This window comes from Cyprinus carpio, chromosome A23 (genome assembly GCF_018340385.1).
Source record: "Cyprinus carpio isolate SPL01 chromosome A23, ASM1834038v1, whole genome shotgun sequence".
In the NCBI taxonomy this organism is placed as follows: domain Eukaryota; kingdom Metazoa; phylum Chordata; class Actinopteri; order Cypriniformes; family Cyprinidae; genus Cyprinus; species Cyprinus carpio.
Genome location: NC_056594.1, coordinates 10,783,895 through 10,798,694, shown reverse-complemented (window position 1 = coordinate 10,798,694; position 14,800 = coordinate 10,783,895). Strand labels below are relative to the sequence as shown.

The 14,800-nt window shown below is 36.1% G+C and overlaps 1 protein-coding gene across 1 annotated transcript in view; it reads left to right on the top strand.

Annotated features, from left to right (window-relative positions):
- Positions 1-14,359, top strand: part of LOC109090476 (multiple epidermal growth factor-like domains protein 6) — a 54,365-nt gene extending 40,006 nt beyond the window's left edge. Inside the window, 24 exon segments of the mRNA XM_042713061.1 lie at positions 402-533; positions 730-858; positions 1,255-1,389; positions 1,471-1,605; positions 3,677-3,802; positions 4,788-4,919; positions 5,115-5,243; positions 6,147-6,278; positions 6,351-6,479; positions 6,576-6,704; positions 6,995-7,123; positions 9,209-9,337; positions 9,481-9,609; positions 9,707-9,835; positions 9,929-10,057; positions 10,177-10,308; positions 11,281-11,409; positions 11,515-11,643; positions 11,742-11,870; positions 12,253-12,381; positions 12,495-12,623; positions 12,871-12,999; positions 13,080-13,208; positions 13,299-14,359. Coding sequence (XP_042568995.1) covers positions 402-533; positions 730-858; positions 1,255-1,389; positions 1,471-1,605; positions 3,677-3,802; positions 4,788-4,919; positions 5,115-5,243; positions 6,147-6,278; positions 6,351-6,479; positions 6,576-6,704; positions 6,995-7,123; positions 9,209-9,337; positions 9,481-9,609; positions 9,707-9,835; positions 9,929-10,057; positions 10,177-10,308; positions 11,281-11,409; positions 11,515-11,643; positions 11,742-11,870; positions 12,253-12,381; positions 12,495-12,623; positions 12,871-12,999; positions 13,080-13,208; positions 13,299-13,354 — 3,044 coding nt within the window. The 3' untranslated portion in view covers positions 13,355-14,359.
- The last annotated feature ends 441 nt before the right edge of the window (positions 14,360-14,800 follow it).

Sequence of the window (14,800 nt, the reverse complement as noted above, 5' to 3'; positions counted from 1 at the left end):
TTTGTGAAACCATTAAGTTTCTTGATGATTCTTGAGCTCACCAAGGATGCATTTATTTATTTAAAAATGATAGTAAAAATAGTAATATTATGAAATATTATTACAATTTAAAATAACCATTTTCTATTTTAATATATTTTTTAAATTTTATTTATTTCTGTGATGGCAAAGTTGAATTTCAGCAGCCATTACTCCAGTCTTCAGTATCACATGATCCTTCAGAAATCATTCTAATATGCTGATTTGGTGTTCAAGAAAAATGTCTTATTATAATCAATGTTGAAAACAGTTGTGCAGCTTTAATACTTTTGTGGAAACTGTGATACTTTTGAACAGTAGTGTAGGCATATACTTTGCATAATTACTCTGTATAAAAAAACACTTTCTTTTGTCCATTTTAGCCTGTCCAGAGGGAACATTTGTGAGGAGCTGTTAATTTTTTTGTGAGTGTGTTAATTAAGTTGTAAGTTGTGAAACGATTAGCGGGAAGTGCCGCTGCCCACCTGGAGTCAGTGGAGACCTGTGCCAGGATGGTGAGTGACTGCGAGATTAAAACATAAAATGAAACCATATCTATGCCAAATCTGCTGTTCCAAACACTGCTGGCATATTTAGATAAAATATGACTTGTTTTATTTTATATAATTACTATATTACTATTTTTATATTTTTTGATTATTTTAATTTTAAATTTAGTGTGTGTTTTTTTAATTTTTATTCTGTGTTCAGGCTGTCCGAAGGGACTATATGGAAAGCACTGCAACAAGAAATGTAACTGTGCTAATAACGGCCGCTGCCATCGCACGTATGGAGCCTGCCTGTGTGATCCAGGGCTCTATGGCAGGTTTTGTCACCTACGTAAGTCCATCAGTATATCAGACCGACAGTGACTTAAAACTTCAGGAGATACTCACACAGTGTGATTTAACCAAGTAGGACATGTTCCTGGATCAACATCCTTTTTTGGACTTTCACAGCTTTCCCATGAAGCAATCAAAACCTTAATTCTATTCCAAACCAAAACCATAAAATCAAAGGCAAAAGATATTTTGGGATCCAAATGTTTGAGACCACTAACGAAAATGCTTCTATTTACCTTTATTTTTAGATAGTTTAATTATGAAGCAATCATAATTTAATACAGGTTTGTGGTAAAACCTGATGGTCATGTTCTCTAGCATGATTAGAGGTCATATTTAGATTAATCATGTTCTCCTGGTTGTAACAGAATATCCTACACAATGTCTTTTCAAGCTTGCCCCAAGTGGTCGTATGGACCTGGCTGCGCATCGGAGTGTCATTGTGTGCAGCAGAACACGCTTGAATGCCATCGACGTCATGGAACGTGTGTGTGCAAGCCTGGCTTTCAGGGCAAGACCTGCAGCCTGGGTCAGTTCAGGGAGTACCATTCACTTGATTGACAGCTTGTGTGTGGCAAGTATGTTTTATCTGCTGTTCTTTGTTTTTCAGAGTGTGATAGTGGATATTATGGTCCAGGATGTAAATCAAAATGCCAGTGTCCAGCAGGAGTGTCTTGTCATCACATGACTGGACAATGTCAGCGTCAGTGCCCAGCCGGTCTGTATGGGGATCACTGTGACCGAGGTGAGTTAAAGTAATAGCTGAAATGCAGTGGCATTCACAATACACAGTGCTAGTAGAGCTTCCATAAAATAGATTTATGACTATCTCTGAGAGTCATTGTGTAAGTTTCGCTGACTAGCATTTGACAGGATAAATAACATAAGCGGTCCAGGCCAAATACAGCTGCCAAACACTGGAATACATGATGGAAATACCTTTATCTCCTGGCTTGCTCGTTAAATGTGTTCCCTTAACACAGATATTATCCTGTATTTCACTCAGCTGAAAATCTAGAGTAAATATTGAAGTCCAACATGTTACAAAACAGATTTTAAAGGGGAAATGTCTTGAATAACAGGAATATTTTGGTCTTTGAAGAACTTTGAGGAGGTTACAGGTCAGTTCTGACATGGTCAACAGGGGAAAACAATGCTTAATCCACATAATTAAATGCTAAAACTAAGTTTAATTATGTACTGCTACAACATTGATTTGATATTTTTGTAGACCAACACAGAAATTACCATAACCTTGGTTCCCTTGACAGAAACCCAACAAGATTTTTCCGTTGGCTATTAAAGCATTATAGCAAGCTCTGTGGCCAACAAAGGTTTATGATTCTTACACGTTTTGTTCATCATGATGACAACTTTTATGAACTTCGAAGCAATCTCCAGAAGTGAAATGCTAAACGTAGGTTATAAACTAACAACACCACAGTCACATGATTTCAGCATCAACATAGCTAAGCTTCCAACAACTCTTTCAGCCTTTATTTAAAATATAGTTTTCCTGAAAGTTTGAATTAGACTGTGGTTATAAATACAATGAGGCTGTAAAAGCGGACTAGTGAGTAGATTAATGTTTCTGTTTGGCTTGATAAATTTTAATGTCACCAACAATATCTGTAGCCCTATTAACCACATGTTAGCAACCACTTTTTAGTAAAAGCTTTTAGAAAATCACAAGGGGATATTACTAGTGTATTTTATGTTGTGGAATAAAATGTGACAATGTGTTGAGTTTATTTTAAGATGCGTTTATTTTTAGAATTTAACCAAAAATTCACTTCAGGACAATGGAACCGGACGTGCTAAATATGTTAGCTCATTTCCGGATTTATTTCTGGATTTATGCATAATAATTTAAGTAATCATTGGAGGAAATAATATTATAATAGAGTTGAGATAATTTCCCCCTATATGTTGTTGATGTCAAAGGCTGTAAAAGCAGTAACAATGTGTTATTTTGGTATTTTAGTGGAAATAAATCTGTCACTTGGTAGTAGATGCCAGTATGGTTGCATACACACCCACCCTCATCCTCAAACTATGAACATGAACAAAATGCTAACATCTTGTAAAACTGAACTGCAAAAATGAGTCAGTTTACTATACATATACACAGTAGTAAAACCAGCCTGTTTAATACAAAGGGTCAGAGAGGTCGGAGAGGTTTTTGATGAAAGAAACCTTATACATGTTAATTCTGCTTTAACTGTGAAATAAATAACATGCTACAAAAGTGCAGAATAAGAAACTTTCAAGGTAAGAAATAGTGGAACCTGCACACTTTTATTTATTAATGATATCCAGGCCAGATGACAGTCAGTTACTTGAATTGATATGCAAATATGATTTTTTACGAGTAGAAAATCAAATTGTCCTGCTGCCATGATGTTTGAGCCCCAGCAGCTTTCATGAGTGAGTCCAGTCCACTTGGCAGGGGGTACGGAAATATCCAGAATATTTCAACAGAAATACTGAGCTGGCAGTCAAACCTCACAACCTGGAAGTCATAAAACGATCAGAGTGCTACGTCTGCCATCAATTAGGAACAACAGGCTGTGAAGGGAGTCGATTTCACTCGTAGCCTCTGTGGTTGCTTGACCTGTCCGTTCTCTGGATGCTCAGTAGACTGTCTAGCCAATGTAAAATCTGGGTCCAGAAGCAAAAGCTGGTGTTTTCATATTTTTAATATCATGTAACAATAACATGTTTTCCATATACTCCTTTTCAAGTACAAACAAACAGTATTAGGTTTTTATTGCACTGTTCACTCTGTGAAAAACTATATGTACTGTCTTTTACAGAGTGCCCTGTGGGACAGTTTGGAGTTGGATGTTCACAGTCTTGTGACTGTAATGGAGCTCCATGCGACTCAGTGAATGGAAAGTGCCACTGTCCCGCTGGGCACATAGTAGAACACTGTGAAAAAGGTACGAAAAACAGCACTGGACATCAAGAAGTACTGCAAAAAAAAAAAACAACAACAAGAAACCAAAGACATGGATGAACATGATGAACCATCATATTCACTTATTCCAAACTGATCTGGAATCACATTTACAATTTACATTGTGTTTCATCTGAACCAAATTAAATACGCTGACATCTGCTTTCTCTGCACATGTTTAAAAGAGAGGAAAATTGTTTTGCCATTAATGACTTTTCATTCTGTTCTGTTTTGGAGTGGACAGGGTAGTTTAGAGAGGAGAAATTGCTGTGATTTTGGAGGTCTATTATTAGCCAGATTTTGCTGAGCCAAAGATCACAGACATAACCGTGGTAATATATCACGGGACAATCCATTAGAGGAGTTCTCTCTCAAATACAAAAAGTCATAACGAGCTGCAGTGCAGAAGGAGAGGAGCGAAGCCATGCCAAAGAGACGACTATTAGCTGTTAATGAACAGTCAGTGGCTTCCAGCTGAGAGTGTGTGTTTAGATGCGAGGTGTGCTGCTGTGATGCTGTCGGGACTCCAATGTTGACAAGTATGAATAAGATAAGGTTATGAAAAGTAAAGAAATGCTTTGGTAAATCATAATTATGAGATAGAAAGTCGAAATTGTGATATTGTACTTAACCATAATTATAGAATAAAATGTTTAAAATATAACATGCTGTGTCATAATTACAAGATTATGAGAACACTAAATGATGACATCAAATATGAGATAAAAATACGAAACTGACAAAGCAAAAATTATGACAAAAAGTCATAATTATGAGATATAGTCAGAATTATGACAAATAATTGTTGAAATAAATTATTATTTAAATATATGATAAGAATTATGTGATTTAAATTGTTTTTTTTGATTTATTGGATTTTTTTTATTTTAATTATGACTTTAATCAAAATTTGTTTAAGTATCCCTTTATGAATTTACTTCTATAACTTTTTTTTTTTTAATGTTCAGAGTGTGAAGAGGGCCGTTGGGGGCTGGGGTGTGCAGAACTATGCCCTTCTTGTGAAAATGGTGGATTGTGTGATCGGCAAAACGGCACCTGTATTTGTCCACCGGGTTACATGGGAAATCTCTGTCAGAATGGTAAGATTTAATATTTAATTTTCATAATCTTAATGTATCATCAGACCTCTGTTCAAACCAGGCATCTGTCATTAGTTTAGTGTTTTGTGTCACACATAAGAGAAAACATCTGTTGCATATTTGTGTTTTTCATATGTCAGATTTGAACTTTCTTCAGATTTTAACTTGCCTGTTGATAAACTTTATTTCTAACAGTCTGCCCATTTGGGCACTTTGGCCTCAGCTGCCAGTTGCGCTGCACCTGTGAAAACAGCGGGCATTGCCACCACGTGACAGGTCTCTGTGCTTGCAAAGACGGCTGGATGGGACCCAACTGCGCAAAAGGTAAGGGCACACTTAGAAGTCACACTTCACTTAGATTAAGTTGTTTGTATAGAACCTAAAGCAAACCTACAAGCAAAAGAAAGCATACTAGATATGAGACAGTCATTCAGTGATCATGTCAATGAGACTGTATGGATGTCATGGATGTCTCTTTGACATCTAGCACTATTACACGTTGCTTTAGACTCAGCTTTTACAAGATTTGTTACTCCTCAGCCATGCAACATAAGACTGAGCTGTCCTGTCCTTTGCTGCTCAAATTGTGGCAACTGCCCAGTCTTGCCTCTCCATGCTCCATTAAATAACAAAATCCAGACCATCATGCATTGCCACTACACACACTTTTGTACTTTTGTACCTCACCCGTTGCTGGTCAGCATGCATCTGTTTTTTATATCTATGTATATTTGTAATGCAGCACCTTGAGTTCTCCCAAAATGAAGCTCCAAGTAATGCCTTTTCACTGTTCTCTGCATTGGCTTACTTATTTAAGAGCTCATTACCTACAATTTAGCCTGTACTTTAATAGATGTTACATCACATCCAGTCAAACAGTCGCATACTTATTTCAGTGTAGACAATCAGTCTCCAGTAAATAAATACACATTTGAGAAACAAAACTGCAAAAAAATGAGTTTATAACTGCCCCCATCAATGTAAAAATAATTTTTTAATTATTATTATATAAATATATTTTTTATTCCAGTGGCAAATTGTTTTGGGCATGTGGTTTTTATTTAATAATAATAATAATAATAATAATAATAATAATAAAACAGTGGATCCACTACATGCAGTTTGTTGCAAAAAAAATCTGCCATGTTACTTCACTCATAATGTGATCTCAGTGGTAGAGTGGGAATTAATTATTTGATGTAATGGGGCATGTATATTCTGTGGCAGCTTGTGAGGCGGGACGCTGGGGACCGAACTGTGCCAACCAGTGTGACTGTGGGAGCAGCGTGGGCAGCTGTGACCCTATGACTGGCCAGTGCCATTGTGAAGCAGGCTACACGGAACCACGCTGCGATCAAAGTATGAGCAACCATTGCTATTTCCAGTGAACACAAATCTAGCTTTTTTTAATGTTTTCAATGTGTTTTCTAGAGTGTCCAGAGGGTTTCTTCGGCCAGGGCTGCCGTCACAGATGCCAGTGTGAGAATAAAGCAGCGTGCGAGCATGTGAGCGGTGCCTGTACTTGTTTATCAGGCTGGACTGGAACATACTGTGAAAAATGTAGGGGAGGAGAAGGGGTGAAGGTGGATATGTGGTATAATATCACTAAAACTAGTCCAATTAACATATTTAAGTGTATATATGTATCTTTAACAGCCTGTCCGGAGGGTTTTCATGGTTTTGAATGCCAGCAGAAGTGCCAGTGCTTAAATGGTGGTCGTTGTCACCCCGTGACTGGAGACTGCCAGTGTCCATCTGGTTGGGTCGGGCCCTTTTGCAACACCAGTGAGTCATTTTACTGTGGTCAACATCCCATGACAATAAATGGAAACAAGACGCATGTTCAAAGCATTCCCTTTCTCTTTCGTGTAAGGTAAAAGTAAAGCAATAAAACAGATGCTCTGAGTTTGTGTGTCCATGGATCGGTACACTTTGCAGTAATGAATGCTGGCACAGCCTCATCCTGATGTCTGCCTTTGATGTCGAAACCTGGTGGCATTGTATTTCAGAATGTGTTGTAGTTCCTTGTGTATAGAGTTTCATATATGTCTGTATCTATATCTGTCTTGCTGTAGCATGTGAAGCTGGCGTCTATGGCCCTGGCTGCAGTCAAACCTGTAACTGTCACAATAATGCCACCTGTGACCCTGCTGATGGAAAATGTGAGTGTGGAGCAGGATGGACAGGGAGCAGCTGTGAACAAGGTAGTGTTTTAACTGTCCTCACGCAATCCTGAGAGATGTTTATACTTCCTTTAATCAAAAAAATGCAGAGATTTTTTTTATATCTGTTTAACATGTTACTTTTGTAGAAATAATATATATAATTTTTTTTTTTTTTTTTAGAAACAGATGCTCAGTGTTGGGCACGTTACTCTGAAAATGTAATCAAAAAGTAATTTTAATTTAAATTTTTTTAATTTTAAAAGTAATCACGTTACTGTTCTGATTACGTTATTTCAAAAGTAATTAGTAATTAGTTACATTACTAGTTAGGCCTACATTACTTTTTTTTTATCCATGAAATTAATGAGATCCAAGCATGCACGCTCCCGATAAATATTTGTTATTAAAGCATCAACATTCACAGAACACTGATATTTTTAACTAAATCAAGCGGCTGCGGCGTGCATGGTTTGGCAGAATGCCAGCAGAGCTGCATTTATAAAGTAGACCCTTTGCAGTTACGAATGATTACTCTTACCTTTATGTGCAACAATGACGCCGTATGGAGTTACGAATGATTACTCTTACCTTTATGTGCAACCATGTTAAACAATTATTATATATGCACATTTCTAACTATTGTTATATGCTTGAACTGTTTTATATCTATAGATTTTATTTTAGGCGAGTCGTGATGATTTAAGAAGGCTACAATTGATCAAACATAGGCTCACTGTCTGCCGCTGGCCGCTTGGTTGTTACTTAGGCAAAAAAAACCCCTAAAAATTATATTTAACGAACAAATATGCTCCAAACGTTTTTCTAAATTAACTTAATAAAAAAATTAAACAAAATATAATCACTTTGCTATTACATACAAAACTGAACTATTTTAATATTTTATAAGCTGTTTAGGGAGAAGGGGGGAAAAAAGACGGGCTTGGGCTTTAATATTTTATAAGCTGTTTAGGGAGAAGGGGGGTGTCCCGGGCTAGGGCCCAAATTTGAGGCCTGCGCAGGGTTCTATCTCCCCATCCCGCACACACATGAGTCTCTGCATTTGCCCATCTTGTCCCGCGCTGCAATCTGTTGCGTCGGGTCTCACAGGAGCAGGTCTCTAATTCACTGGCACTTGACTCAGTGCGCTACATCCTTTTTACAATCTCTAGATTATAAAACACTGCATTCTGTCAGCAATGTAATACAGCAGTAACGTATAGAGACCTCGGCTTGTAACTATATGCTAATTACTATTTTTAAAATTATAACGCGATTACTCCATTACTAAAAAGGTAATCAAATTACAGTAACATGTTACTAAGTAATGCGTTACTGCCCAACACTGCAGATTCTAGATAGAGCTCAAGAGAATGAAACAGATTCGATGGGTCTAAAGCTGAATTATTTAAAACTTAATATAGCTTCATAAAAATGGTGTAAGCACAAAAAAAACTCTATCATCCTCTTTCTCATTATTATTATTATTATTATTAACACACACATAGAGATATATATTTACAATTTATTTTACAGTAATAAATGTGTACTTACAGTGTACTTACCCAAGAAAGTGGTTAGGTTTAGGGTTTGGTTGTAATTGCTATAATAATTACATAGTATGGACACACGGAACAGGACTGTAAAATAAAGTGCTACCTATGTTTATTTTTTCTGTGTCTTATCTTGAATTTTTTGAGATACTCAGTTTGAGATACTGTGTTAAGTTTAGAACAGATAAGCTTTTGAATATTTTTTAGAATCTGTTTCACTCTGTTATATAGCTGCTTATAAACATAATTATACAAATAACATTTTATTTTTGTATACTTATTTGTACTGAAGTAACATTAAAGTGATATCCCTAGAAAAATTAAATAAATTGTATGTTTATTATTTTATTTTTTTTTAATTATTTTAATAATAATAATATTAATAATAATAATAATAATATTAATAAAAACATCTAAATATATTCATATATGGAATTAATTTGATTAGGTATTCCATTTGTTAATTATTTTAATAAAATTTTATTAATTGACAGCTCTCATGTCATGATCATGCTTAACTGAAAGTTCACATGAAAGAGATTTGTGTTAGTTTGTTTGTTTTTTCTCTCCTCAGAGTGCCCAGCTGGCTTCTATGGTGTGGGCTGCCACCAGCACTGCTTGTGCCAGAATGGAGGGTCATGTGACCGAATCAGTGGGCACTGCACATGTCTAAGTGGATGGACTGGAGTGGCCTGTGAACAGGGTGAGACATAAACCAGACATTTTTGACACACAGCAATGTTTACAGTAATTCATATAACTGTGAAAATATATAGCAATTTTCAGATGCCAAATTGGTGATTTTTTTTTTTTCTTGGTGATCTTGTTCCTGTGTTTTATGTTCAGAATGTGCTCTGGGAGACTTCGGCATGGACTGTCAACACAAGTGTGAGTGTGAGAATGGTGGAGTGTGTGACCGACAGAATGGCAGGTGCTCCTGTCCAGCAGGCTGGATGGGCTCACGCTGTGAGATGGGTAAAAAACATCACAGTGCCTCAGTAGTCATCATAACGTCTGCTTAAAAAAACTGACCTCGAAGAATATGTATTCTCATTCTGTGTGTTTTGATCAGCATGTACTCAAGGTTTATATGGTCCAGGCTGTAAGCAGCAGTGCAGGTGTGATCATAACGCCCCATGTCACCACATCACTGGCACCTGTATGTGTCCTGCAGGCTGGAGAGGGTTGCACTGCGAGAAAAGTAATTTTCCCCAATGTCTATCTTGTTGTTGTCTATCTTGATTGCCCCCTGCTGGCAGATCCAGCTTACTGTAACTCATTTGTGTTCTTTCAGTTTGTTTACCTGGCTCATATGGAAAGCGATGTGCTCAGCGATGCCACTGTCCTCGCGGCACTTCCTGTAACCATGTTACCGGGGAGTGTGGCTGCCCACCTGGATTTACTGGTAACGGCTGTGAGCGAAGTGAGTGATTATCTTCTGATCTCATTACACACGTGTTGAAATGTTTGACAGCGTATCAGTTGTTAAACACTAATCCTGCTGCCCTGGATCAAAGGTTGTTTTGTTCCTCTGCTCTGCAGTGTGTCAGTCAGGTACGTTTGGACTGAACTGTAATCAGATGTGCCAGTGCTCTGAGGTTAATCAGCTCTGTCATCCTGTCACTGGTGTCTGCTACTGTGCTCCAGGATATCACGGCAGCAAGTGTGATACAGGTGTGCTCTTCATGATCTTACCTTCTTTCATCTTAATAAATCATGTACACTGAGATGAACAGTAAGGATTAAAGATGTGACTATGGCTATATGGAAAAAAATATATACAGTAGTAATTCATTTCTGAATACACCAGGCAGGCGAAATATGCTTTTATGTATTTGTATACAGGCACTATTGTGTCACAGGTGTTGATATTTATTAAAACAAATGGTTTTACAAAAAGGTTCCATTAGTTAACATGAACTATCAATGAAAACTACTTCTAAAGCTTTTATTCATTTTGGTTAAAGTTAATTTCAACATTAACTGATACTGTACATTATTAAAGGTTGTATGTTAATATTATTTAATGGACCTGAGCTATCATGAATGTATTTTTATTAACTAATGTCAGCAAAGATTAAAAAATACTGCTTACTGATAATGTAAGGTAATGTAAGTTAATGCATTAACCACCATTAACTAATGGAACCTTATTGTAATTTGTTACCAAACTAACAGATTTCAACTTTTTTCTTTAATTCTTATGTCATATTAAAAACTTTTTTTGTACATGCATTCTTTTTTATATTTTTTTATTTACATTTTTTTTTTCAAACACCTTCAATATATAGATTTTTGGCCTAGATTATGAAATCAGAAATGATTAAATTAATTACATCTTTATAAAACCTCACAATTCAGTAAATTATTAAGTGGCATCATTGGCATCACAAATACAACTTTACTGCATTTAATTTCCAATCAATCTGTAATTGTCAAATTATGCATGTTATGTAATTATATGAATTTAAGATATAAAAGCTATGAAATTAAACAAAGGAAAATGTTTAAAAGTAATTAGTAGCCAAAATGCCCATTGTTAAAGAAACATCCACATGCTGTGAAGTTTTAAAGATGTAAATCGTTATTACTACAGTACATAGATTACTGCATAGATGTCGTACCCATGATGCCTTATTGTTTTAGAGTGTGCGGTAGGCCGTTATGGTCCCAACTGCGAGCAGGAGTGCCAGTGTCTGAATAAAGGAGTATGCAAGACCAGCACTGGCACCTGTACCTGTCCACCGGGATTCATTGGACCAAACTGCAATATCTGTCAGTCACACTTTTACCATTTTTAATCATTATTCTATAACAAATATTGTCTAATTTTGAGATAAAAAAAAAAAAGGTTAGACTAACATACTGCTCTCTCTAAAGCCTGTCCATCAGGGCGTTACGGGCAAGACTGTGCACGAGTGGCTTTGTGTGGTGAAGGGGCCCGGAGTGATCCGGTCACTGGCAGATGTGTGTGCAAAGCAGGCCAGCGAGGGGAAGACTGTGGGAAAGGTCTGACTGTATTCCTGCTAAAAGTAACGTTGAAGGGACTGACTAATGTTTTGCTGAGTTTGTATGAAATAAGCCAATGAAGAGTAATTGTGTCTCAGGTTGTCCTAAGGGCTGGTTTGGTGAGGACTGTGCTCAGCGCTGTGACTGCAGTAATGGAGGACTGTGTGACGCAGTTACAGGAAACTGCACCTGTGGGCTGGGCTGGACAGGAAACAGCTGTGATAGAGGTCAGCTGATTGTGCACAGTTCACCCGAACAGAGAAATTCTGCTAGTGCAGCTTTTATCAATACAGTTAAAACACAGTGTGACTAAGGATGCACTGATATAAAAATTCAAGCCAATATTGATAAGCAAAAAATTATTTTATGCGAAATTTAAAATTCTAAAATAAATGAAATAATTCATTGATATATATATAAATAAAATAAAAGGTTAATGAAATACTATAATACTACTATAATAGAATATATAATATAATTTTATTCTATGAAATACTATTTTTTCTAAATAAATGTTAAAATTAATTTAGAAATGTAACATATGTATAGAACGAAAATGGAAATAATAGATGATTAAATTCTGTTTAAATGTGTTGTTGTGTTGATCAGAGTGTCCCAGAGGCCAATATGGGGCTAATTGCAGGGAAATATGTGATTGTAAAAATAATGGCACCTGTGACAGAGTGACAGGCGAGTGTCACTGTCCTCCTGGGTACTACGGACATCTCTGTGAACATGGTGAGAAAACACAGCATCTGTTTCAGCTAATTTTGCATCCTGACCAGTTAAGTCCATTTTGTAATGATTCTAATTCAGGTGTTTTTTTATATATATATAAATATATCAAAAAGCATGCCCTGTTGGTTTCCATGGACATCGCTGCCAGCTTTTGTGTGACTGTCGTGCCAATGCACCTTGTGACTCTGCAACTGGCCGCTGTCTCTGTCCTCCAGGTTATCAAGGACTCCGCTGTGATAGAGGTGCAGGATATCAATGTTTATATTTCAGTGTCTTACTAGCAACCTTTAAAAAAAATTAATTAGAATTTTGCAAATGTTTTTACTGTCCCTTTCAGTCAAATATATGCATTCTTGCTGAGTAAGTATTTAAAAAAAAAAAAAATTATTGATAAATAGTCTATATCTATACTTCTGTATATATATGTATGCATGTATATATGAAAACATTATATCTGAATATTAAGTAAACTGTATGTTTATGTTTCAGAATGTGATCCAGGCAAATTTGGGCCTAATTGTGATCACAAATGTGACTGTGACGGAGACACACCATGTGACCCTGTCAGTGGCAGGTGTCTGTGTGCACCTGGGAAAATGGGATCTCGCTGTGATATAGGTAAGCCTTCCACCGAATTTGTGTCACTTGACTTTTTCTTTAGTCATTCAGTCAAAAATGTCTTTTTGCATTCCCATCAGACTGTGGAGTGAATCGATTTGGACCCGACTGCTCAGAGAGATGTGAGTGTCACAACGGAGGTCAATGCAATCCACGCAATGGACGCTGCACATGTCTCAACAGCTGGGTCGGACCGAGCTGTCAAGAGGGTAAGTTCACTGGTAATTCACAATAACCTTCACTTTTTACAGCAATCTCAAATAATAACTTTCATGTGTAATGTTTTTTTTTTATAACAGGGATCATATCTAGCCAGAATACTAGCAGAAGCAAAAGGAAGTTCTCATCAGTATAGCAATCTCACAGTTTCTTACCCAGTTCAGTAACAGACACCGAAAGTTTCACTGACAGTAAACTGACCTGGCTTGAATTTGTGAGTGGACTCTTGGCTAAAATTGAAGCCTTGTAGCATTTGTTTTTTTATAGATCTTTGAACACAAAGGTCCACCAAACTGTCAGATGACTCTGACAAGGACAAACTCTTGTGGCAGTTAAGGTGGAGACTTCCATTAGTTAGTCAATAAATGATATACTTTCTCGTGGAAAAGTGGACAACGTGGAGAAGACTATTCATATTGAAGCTCCTCCTGGATGATGACAAATTCAAAGCGTTTTTTCAGCATCATTTCCGCTCAGGGAGATTGAACTGAATACAGTTTAACTCTAATCAAGAAAAGCACCAAATCAAGGCCTTCACTTCACCTGAAATTTAAGTGAATCCCAGTGTCACTGTCACAGAGACTTTGAGAATCTTACAACATTCATGATGAACCTTGTCATAATTTCTTTAACATTAAGGTAGAATTTTGCACAAAATTGAGCGAATCTGTTGCTACGGTGTATAATATTTGGGCGTTGACGTATGTTGTCCGTATTTCAAAATATTTCAAGTAATACAAAAAATATGAAACTGGAGTCATTTTTTTACCTGTGTACTGTATGAATGTAAGTTTTATGTGTGAATTCTTGTGTACAATTTTATTTTGAAGAAAACTGTACTGTAAGCCTTATAATCACTGATTCCTGTTATACTGAACCACTTTTATGGTTTTTGCTACAGATTTATTTTTGTACAGTACCTTCTCTGGTTGATGGTTGATGCTTTTCCTTTATTTTGCAATGGTTGATTTTCTGGAAACGTACATGTTTTATTCATAATTAAACGTCTCTAAGGGGTATAGAAATAGGCGTTTAATTTTTTAAGAATGTTTTTGAAAACTGCAGTTAAGAATTATTTAGAAGTCTTTATGCTTCTGTTTTATTAATAATAATAATAAATTCTTGGCACCCTGCAATGATCTAAAATAATTTACAATAGATTTTTAAGAGAGAAAAAAATGTATATCATACATATTACACATTTACACATATTTTGTACACTTAACCAATAAATAAATGTATTCCCTTTGTGGCCTTTAGACACATAAAACACAAAGACTAAATTAAAGAATTTTAGAATAGTTTATTTTCAGTTGTTTGAAACTGTACATATTTTTTCTTCAAGCACAATGTTATAAGCAATAATTGCCAATGAAAAAATAAATGAAGGCAAATGTGATAATGGTCATTAAGACCAGTATAGTATAGTATAGTGTATATACGTATATATATATATATATATACACACACATTTAGATTATATACATGTTATCAAACCATTACATTATGTATCTACAGAAATCACCATAACTTAATGCATATCTGTAACAGTTATGGTCATATTACAGTTAACGAAAATGTC